The following is a 9471-nucleotide window of genomic DNA, read 5'->3' as shown; positions in this document are numbered from 1 at the left end:
CATACTAGACTATGAAATTACACTACCAAGTAATTTTCCTCCAATTGGTGTAAGTTCACCACTACTCGTAGTTTCTCCTTCGTAGCACACTACCTCTTCCTTGACACAAGAACAACAAGTCCGTCCCATGAACGACTAGTTTATGATCCCTGCACCGATTGATCTCTCTGCCCTTTTTTTTTTTTATTTATTTTTTTTTCTCTTCCATTTTTTTTTTTTTTTTCTGTGTTACACTTGCAAAGAACAATAGCCATCAACATTAGAACCAAATGGAAATACAGGCTGGACAACTACTATGCGGGGGATTTCAAGGAACAAAAGTAACTTCTCAAGCATATCATTTGATAGTGGAACAACATGTTTCCTCTATGATTTTATCGAGGAAAAATGCCGTTAATGTTGAGCAAATGTCGAAATTGATTAATGATCTACAATATATTGCATTTACGCAAGGTAAATACAAGTACCCCATAATGTTTGCTATTGACGAGGAAGGTGGTGTCATGAACTCGTTGTTTGATCCCGAGTTTCTAACACAGTTTCCTAGTGCTATGGCACTAGCTTCAACGGGTGATCCTCAGCTAGTATATGAAATATCAAAGGCTATTGCGATAGAATTGAAAAAAATTGGGTTTTCGATTATCCTAGGCCCCGTTTTGGACGTGGTTACAAAGCTTTCGCATCAGTTAATTGGCGTGAGAAGTTTTGGTCCAACTTTGGAGGATGTGAAAACGTACGGGTTGATGTGCGCATCTGGATTGAGAGATGGTGGTTTATTTACTGTTGGGAAGCATTTTCCGGGGATAGGGAATGCTACCGTGGACTCGTTGTTGGAGTTGCCCATGATTGGTGACTCCTTGGCTCAAATAAAGCTGTTTAATGCTGTACCATTTGCCTACTTAATTGAAGAAGGCTTGTTGGATGGAATAAGCGCAGCTGGTTGCGGTGTGCCTAATGTGTGTCCTGATGAGACTCATGCCTGTTTATCGCCATTAATAATAAACCAATTGTTAAGGCGAGATTTGAAATTTAACGGGTTTGTAATTAGTGAGTGTTTGGAGATGGAGGCATTGTACCATTCAATTGGATTAGGCCAGGGCGTTATCTTGGCGATAAATGCAGGCTGTGACTTGGTTATGGTGTGCCACGATTTGAGGTTGCAGAATGAGGCAATAGACTCCATTAAAAAGGGGATAGCAAATGGGAACTTGGAAGAGGAGACTGTTTTGGCTAGTTGTCAACGGATCGAGAACTTACAAAAGAGATTACCCAAGTGGGACGAAATTTTTCCCCATGGTGCTACATCAGCAAAACAGGATCCAGTGTTGTTCAAAAATGAGTTCCCCGAGGCATGGAAAAAGCATCAGGAAATAGCATCACTTGCCTATCAAAAGTCGATTACACTTGCTAGAGATTTTAACAAAGTGCTACCGATTTCAAAACATTTCAAAGGCACCAAAGTAGAATCCATAGTAGTGTTGAGTCCCTTGTTAAGTCCCATTGACATCAAGCGGAAGCTATCGACTACAAGACCATTGTTTGCAGGAGAGGAAGTTTTCCAGTCATTTGGAGAGCAGTTGTCCAATCATCCTTTTAACAAAGACAAGTCTTTTGTGGTACTCCATACAACTTACACGGCAAACGGATTGACCAAGCTTCACGAACAATTGATTGAGCAGGCAAAATTGGTAATTGTATTCACCAGTGAAGCTTCCAGAAATATGTATCAGATAGGGATAGTAAAGTATGTGTCAGTTTTATGTGGCATCAATCCATCTTCATCTGCATCCAATACAGAGAGTGATACTCCAAAGAAGCCGTTGGTAATTATTGCTACACTGTCTCCATATGACTTCTTTTACGACAAAAAGATTGGAAGTACTTATATTTGTTGTTATGACTACACTAATGATGCATTGAGCAAAGTTGCAGGACTTCTAATGGGCGATTTTGAAGCCGAAGGATGTATTCCGGGAGAGAATAGGGCTCCTACAAAACGAAGGCCAAGCGAAATTGAAAGCTCCAAACATATCAAGCGAAAGTGGTTGGTAGACGAGTTTGACATCAATCGAGATTTTACTAGTCTAGTCAAGTTATGGAAAGATGATATAGAGGACGATGACAATGACAAGATTGATTATCAAGATGATAAATTTTACAAACGATTACATGGATTATTAGCCACTTCCAATCAAAAGCACTTTGTAGTGCGAAATTCCTCGTTGAATATCTTGTACGGAACGGTTTTGACCTGGTGCGAGGGAACCACAGGATACATTGTATATCTAATTGTGGAAAAAACCAAAAGAATGCAAAGCATAGGCAAGAATTTGAACGCACGAGCAATGCGTTATTTAACGAGAGAAAAGAATTGTCAGGAGATACGTTTAGGTTGCTCTTTCCCATTATTGATGTTTCCCGGAAATAAAAGTCTCAAAAGTGGATTATTCTTTAAGAGGGTTGGTTGGGAAGATAATAGATCTTGCAAGAAGCATATTATGATTTTGAATAGTCTTGATGGCTGGCAGGTTCCTTCACGGATCCTCAAAGAGTTGATGATTGTTGGCGTGAGATTTGATATTTGCAACAACCCAGAACAATTGAGCAGTCTTATTGACAGTTGTTCTTCTGGACTAAAAAAATATTATAACCATGCGTTGAAAACAGTACAATTTAAAACATCGAATGAAGTTAAAATTATTATTGCGCTTGAACCAAATACACAAAGTGTTATTGGCAGTATTATCTTGTTCACCAACAAATCCAAACTATCCAAATATTTTCCATTTATCGATCAGTGTATTACATCTGATTTCGATGAACCATTAATAGGTGGAATTGTAGCTCCCGTGATTGATCCCCTGTATGCCAATCTTTTAGATATTTTCAAATATGGGTTAATATGCAGTGCCATAACGTTTTTGAAAAGTTTCAATAGTGAAGTAGCTATAAATCAATGTCTTATGGTTAATGTCAAGGATGATAAGACTGTAAAAAGTTTAGAGGATATTGGGTTCAGGGTTTGGAAAAGTTACTATGATTATTATGATCGGAGGGTGGGGAAGTCTATAGACTTGTAATGTGTATCTATATATCTGTACATGTATCATTTATGTTAGCCCCACACTAGGGAGCGAAGCGAGCTAGAGGAGTATGTGGTGTCACACTAGGGAGCGAAGCGAGCTAGAGGAGTATGTAGTGTCACACTAGGGAGCGAAGCGAGCTAGAGGAGTATGTAGTGTCACGACACCAGGAAGCAGAGCGAGCTAGAGGAGTATGTAGTGTCACGACACTAGGGAGCAAAGTATCGCGATACTACATACTGCTCCTCTAGCTCGCTTCGCTCCCTAGTGGAGTAGGTCCTAAAAATGGCACTAATACAAAATCCGATACAGGATCTTTGTATACATTAATTTTGGGAACTCCTGCAATTTCAAGAATTATCCAATAATTAACTAGAGAATAAGGATTCACTTATTGAATCATTTTGTAAGTTGCTGAATCATGTAAGATGCTGAATCATTTTGTAACATACTGCGCGACACTATCTCTCGCTCTGCTCGATAGTGGAGCAGTGACACGTCTGGTTGAATTTAGGAGAAAGAGTCATTTACTATTATAAAGATGTTGAAAAAACGGCATTTTCCTGTTAAGAGAGGGGGTTTCCTGAAAAAAAAGAAAATGTGAGCGGTGTGTGAGCGGTGTGAGCGGTGTGTGAGAGGTGTGAGCGGTGTGAGCGGTGTAAGCGGAGTGTCAGCGGTGTTTTAATGCAGGACAGAAAAATGTATACCCCCTAACTATGCACGACTTTTTGAGTATGACATTTGTCCCGGGATTAAATGGAATTGGAAGAAAGCGGGGAAAACTTGTTCTAAAACTAGTCAATAAAGTTTCGGAAAACCTCGTAACAGTTCATCCTAAAAATTGCTATAATCTTGATTTGTACTAGAATATGTAATTTTTCAGTTGAGGCTGAGGCTGAGGCAATGGCGTTACTGCAGGTCTAATATTAAAAGGGGCCGGAGAGAATATTATGGGGAAGTATATTTACTTTTTATCATTCCGAAGTCTGAAAAATTTTTCACACCAGGTAAAGTCAATCAGGCTTTGGTAGAAGGATTGTTTTACCTTTCAAGATTTTTCGTTTTTTTGCTCGGTTGTTGAGTACTAGTTTTAGCGATCTCCCGGGACCATGGAGAATGTCGGGTAACGTGCATCATTATGTTTTTTTTTTTTTTTTTTTTTTTTTTTTTTTTTTTTTTTTTTTTTTCTTCTTTATTCTTTACCCCATATTTCAGAATTCAGCGTTAATTTTGAATTTTTTTTTTTTACATTTCCGATGGGTCGTATTTTGACATATGGAGGGAGCCAAGAGCCAACGAAACTTGCAAAGTTCTACGTCTAAAGGAAACCTACAAAGCTCTACATCAAAAGACAGGAGCGAAATGGGGTTGGTTGGTCGTGTTGGTGGCGATGGCTTTAGCGGGTCTCGACATTATAACGCTTTTCCCAGTGAATAAATCTCTGCCTTTCTTTACAAGCATTAGGTGATAAAGAGGAATCTCCAAAAAAAAAAAGTCACACCACAAAATTCCTTCTTGTCACTTATTCACAAAACGAGGCTAGTCGAGCTGAATGATAATCTAGCCAAAATCGACAGCACAAATAACTTGCTTGGATGTGTGCTGTCCAGTGTAAGTAAAAGTAACCTCTTATGTAAAGGCTACCATTAGCTAAATCTGTAAGTTAAAGTAGGCTTTTTTAATGTTTCTTGACTATGACTATTTCATATGCCATACAAAAATCTAACTTTATCCCAAACTTCATTCTCGCATAAGATTCCAATATTATTGGACCGGATGGATGAAAGGACTAAAGGATTAATAATATTTCAAATTTCTTAACCTCTTTAGTTTTCGACATTACATTATTGTGGAATTTCCATTCCGCCCTATATATGGGTAATATATATTGGCCAATATACGAATATAAATATCCGTGAATATCTCCTTTATTGAAAAACAATTTTTGGAACAAGTTGCTATCTATTCCTTTGGTTGATACTTTTTTGTTTGTCAAGCCAATCTATCTATATATATATATTCCAGTTATTTGTAATGTCACCACCACCAGCTGCTGTTGAGTCTACCATCAATTTTGAAGGTCACCCTTCAATAAAAAGCTCGCCAGATCCTTTGGTTAAGAAATTGAATTTGATCCCAGACACTATTATCAGACACAATGCTCCACCACCAACTTTGTACGAAGACGGTTTGTTGGAAAAAGGTACCACAATTTCCTCAACCGGTGCCTTGATGGCTTATTCTGGTAAAAAGACTGGTAGATCCCCAAGCGACAAGAGAATTGTTGAAGAGGAAACCTCGTCTCGGAATATTTGGTGGGGTCCAGTTAATAAACAAGTTGACGAGTTAACTTGGAAGATTTCAAGATCAAGAGCCTTGGACTATTTGAGAACTAGAGAAAAATTGTTTGTTGTTGATGCTTTTGCTGGCTGGGATCCAAGATATAGAATCAAGGTGCGTATTATTTGTGCAAGAGCTTATCATGCATTGTTTATGACCAATATGTTGATTAGACCAACAAAGGAGGAGTTGGAAAATTTTGGCGAACCAGATTTTACAATTTACAATGCTGGTCAGTTCCCAGCAAATGTTCACACTAAAGGTATGACTTCATCAACCTCGGTTGAAATCAATTTCAAAGATATGGAAATGGTTATATTGGGTACAGAATATGCTGGTGAAATGAAGAAGGGTATTTTCACCGTTATGTTCTACTTGATGCCAATTAAACACAAGGTTTTGACTTTACATTCGTCATGTAACCAAGGTGTCGAAAAGGGAGATATTGCCTTGTTCTTTGGTCTTTCAGGTACCGGTAAAACAACTTTATCTGCCGACCCAAATAGAAAGCTTATTGGTGATGATGAACACTGTTGGAGTGATAACGGTGTTTTCAACATTGAAGGTGGTTGTTATGCCAAATGTTTGGACTTGTCAGCAGAAAAGGAGCCAGAAATTTTCAATGCAATCAAGTTTGGCTCTATTTTGGAGAATGTTGTTTATAACCCACTTACTAAAGTTGTTGATTACGAAGACTCGTCTATTACAGAAAATACCAGATGTGCTTACCCAATCGACTTTATTCCATCTGCCCAGATTCCATGTTTAGCTGATTCTCATCCTAAGAATATTATCTTGTTGACATGTGATGCTTCAGGTGTTTTACCTCCAGTGTCTAAATTGACAAATGAACAAGTGATGTACCACTTTATTTCCGGTTACACAAGTAAAATGGCTGGTACAGAAGAAGGTGTTACTGAGCCGGAAGCTGTCTTTAGTGCTTGTTTCGGACAACCATTTTTAGTATTGCACCCAATGAAGTATGCTAAGCAATTGTCTCAAAAGATTACAGAACACAAGGCTAATGCATGGCTTTTAAACACTGGATGGGTTGGTGCATCCGTTAAGAGTGGTGGTAAGAGATGTCCTCTTAAGTACACCAGAGCTATATTAGCTGCCATTTTCAGTGGAGAGTTGGAGAAGGCTGAATATGGTACATTTGAAACTTTCCTGTTGAAGATACCTAAAACTTGTCCTGGAGTACCTGATGAAATTTTGACACCAAGTGTTGATAAGAAGGAAGTGCTTCTTCTTGCTCAGAAGTTTATAGAAAACTTTAAAAAGTACACAGATGAAGCTACAGAAGAGGTGAAAAATGCTGGTCCAACTTTATAATCTTGTTATGTATATTTAATATAAGAACTTTGAATGGTAAAAAATTTGCATCACTTTTCTAGCATGGATATATTTTAGAGAAACAATATTACCCTTTTCTTTAACAAATGTTTTGCAGAAGCTAGAGACTCTTTTCGTCCTTCTTCTTTAGTGAGCTAGACTCTTTGCTTCCTTCTTCTTTAGTGAGCTAGACTCTTTGCTTCCTTCTTCTTTAGTGAGCTAGACTCTTTGCTTCCTTCTTCTTTAGTGAGCTAGACTCTTTGCTTCCTTCTTCTTTAGTGAGCTAGACTCTTTGCTTCCTTCTTCTTTAGTGAGCTAGACTCTTTTCTTCCTTCTTCTCTAACGAGCTAGACTCTTTTCACTTTGCTCGCTAGAAGAAAAGGGGATGTCAAAAAATACCCCTTAAGAAAGAATTCTAGGCTTGCCGTGCCAATTTTCCTCTTAATAAAGAAGATAATGAAAATTGACTATTTCTGGATGGAAACAATATCATATCAAACCCATGTGTTGTTGTAAATTGCCAAATAGTAGCATCATTCATATACTTTATGGTTTACCAGATTTCAATGAAGATGATGGCACAATGTTCGGATTTGCTTGTAAATTTTTTCATGTTTTCTTTTTTCCAAATTGGTACACCATTTCCGCGTTCAAACTATTTTGGAGAGAAGAGTATCAGAATACAGAGTTAGTCCAAGGGGGGAAATGGGGGTTCCTGAGTTATGGGATGTGTTAAGACCAGCATTTGGTAAAAGAATTCCTCTTGATCGGCTAGTTGACCAATATGTTCGAAGGTTCAATCGTACACTTCGAGTTGCTGTTGATGCTTACATGTTTGTGTTTCAATCACACCACAGTTCAATTGTCGTTGAAGATAAAAGATCAATAATGATTCAAAATTTCATGTCGAAAATACTTGCTTTGATTGGGTTGAATATATCTGTAATAGTTGTATTTGACGGGATATTGAAACCAGACAAGTCGGGAAATACTGCTCCCAAGGGAATGGATTACGAGAAGGCATTGAGTCGATTTCAACGGCATTTCAATTTCTCGGAGAATAACTCATTTGTCGAGGAGTTGAAAAAAGTGTTGAAATTGAACAAGATTGAGTATTTCCAAGCTGCAGGCGAGGCAGAGGCACAGTGCGCTTATATTCAGCGGTTAGGAATTGTTGACTTTGTTATTTCAAACGATGTGGATACGTTAATTTTTGGAGCTACAAAAGTCTTGCGCAATTTTAGTAGGTTTGTTGAGGATGTAGGTGCATCGCCTACAAAGAAACAGGCAACTTTGAAGCAAAAATATTATGTGACTCCCGTCGACATGAGCCAAGTTGAAGCAATCACCGGGTTGACTACGAATAGGTTGGTATTTTTGGCATCAATGAGAGGGGGCGATTATTCATCGGGTGTACTGAAAATGGGTATCACCAATGCGAAAAATTTGGCGTTAAGTGGTACAAGACATGCAATGTACTATCATCGTCAAAGAACCAAGCAGGAGTTGAAAGAAGAGAAAAAAAATGCATCAAAGAATTTGAGGCCGCCTCCAGACTTTGCCCAGGAGTTTATTGATTGTTTTGTGTGTTCGCAAGAGGTGCTTTTACGACCGTGGGATGCCAGAAAGGATCAAAACAAACGAAAACAGGAACTAGAGAGCTTTTCAACGAGATTAAACTTGTACTTGAGTGGGTCAAATCGAGATATATTTGGCAGAAGTGTTGCCATCAAAGAGGAGATCAAATTTGATGAGTATTGTACGTTGTTGTACTTGTTCCCATTTGTTGAATCTAGATTACCGATATTCTTGCCGTACACCTTGAGCTCAGGTGAGCTCACAACGGATACTTCTTTAAATATCACTATAAATGAAGATATTTATCGATCAAGCGAAATCAGCGATCTTGGATTAGCTGAAAATAGTTGTTTGTGTGGTATAAGTCAAACTGAGTTATTTGTGCCAGATACGTATAACTGGCAAATCAGATACATTGTCTTTAAACTATTGTCTAAAGACCCGTCCATTAGAATCACCAATCATAAGCTCGAGGATGAAGTTGAAAAGATAATGCTCAAATTTAACGTTTGTGAAATTTGTGAGAGATTTCCCGATTCAGTTGAAGCTAGAAGAAAACTATCATCCCCTGGAAAAATGGAGAGCGAATTGAACGTTTTATGGGTTCCAAAGTCTCTAGCTCAACTATTTTTCCCACTGTTATTAGCCGATTACTTTAGGAAGAAAGAAGAGGAGTCATGCAAAAGACACAAAACGTCTCTGCAAAAAACCACTTTGGACATGTTGGAGCATTCCCCTACAAGAAGGTACAAAGCTACTACTACCACTACGGACCTACATCCAATGCCCATTAAATGGGCCCAACAATTGAAAGCTATCCCAATATTGCAAATACCTTTTGACAAGAGATCTCCCAGAACCTCACCAAAAGGCTCACCAAAAAACTCACCAAAAAACTCACCAAAAAACTCACCAAAAAACTCACCAAAAGGCTCACCCAAAAAACTTCATGAAATCCTCCCTGGTCAACAAAAACTAGATCTGTTTTTTAAGCCAAATCTACGAAAAGATGTACAAGACAATCCCTTTATAGACCTTTAATTTTTAAAGCCCATCGTGTGAGCTGGGCGCGCCATTTCTTGGGCGGAAAAGAGCGGGAGAGAGAAAAAAAAATTATCACCAAATAATAAAAGGG

General features: G+C 38.3%; 3 protein-coding genes across 3 annotated transcripts; all 3 read left to right on the top strand. All coding sequences in view use genetic code 12, as the record gives it.

The window, feature by feature from the left end:
• Positions 1 to 269: 269 nt before the first annotated feature.
• Positions 270 to 3080, top strand: NGS1 (Ngs1p; the record flags this gene model as incomplete). Its single annotated transcript, XM_049324031.1, has 1 exon — positions 270 to 3080. One exon carries the CDS (start codon positions 270 to 272, stop codon positions 3078 to 3080), a length of 2811 nt encoding a protein of 936 aa, XP_049180215.1.
• Positions 3081 to 5117: 2037 nt separating this feature from the next.
• PCK1 (phosphoenolpyruvate carboxykinase) lies at positions 5118 to 6758 on the top strand (the record flags this gene model as incomplete). The annotated part of the gene is made up of 1 exon (XM_049324030.1): positions 5118 to 6758. One exon carries the CDS (start codon positions 5118 to 5120, stop codon positions 6756 to 6758), a length of 1641 nt encoding a protein of 546 aa, XP_049180214.1.
• A 705-nt stretch (positions 6759 to 7463) lies between these two features.
• On the top strand, positions 7464 to 9377 carry KGF56_002765 (crossover junction endodeoxyribonuclease; the record flags this gene model as incomplete). The annotated part of the gene is made up of 1 exon (XM_049324029.1): positions 7464 to 9377. The coding sequence occupies one exon, from the start codon at positions 7464 to 7466 to the stop codon at positions 9375 to 9377; it is 1914 nt and encodes a 637-aa protein (XP_049180213.1).
• Between the last annotated feature and the right edge of the window lie 94 nt (positions 9378 to 9471).

Source organism: Candida oxycetoniae, assembly GCF_023343755.2.
Source record: "Candida oxycetoniae strain CBS 10844 chromosome Unknown scaffold26, whole genome shotgun sequence".
NCBI lineage: Eukaryota > Fungi > Ascomycota > Pichiomycetes > Serinales > Debaryomycetaceae > Lodderomyces > Lodderomyces oxycetoniae.
Note: the sequence above shows the minus strand (reverse complement) of the source record. Positions and strands in the feature narration are given on the sequence as shown.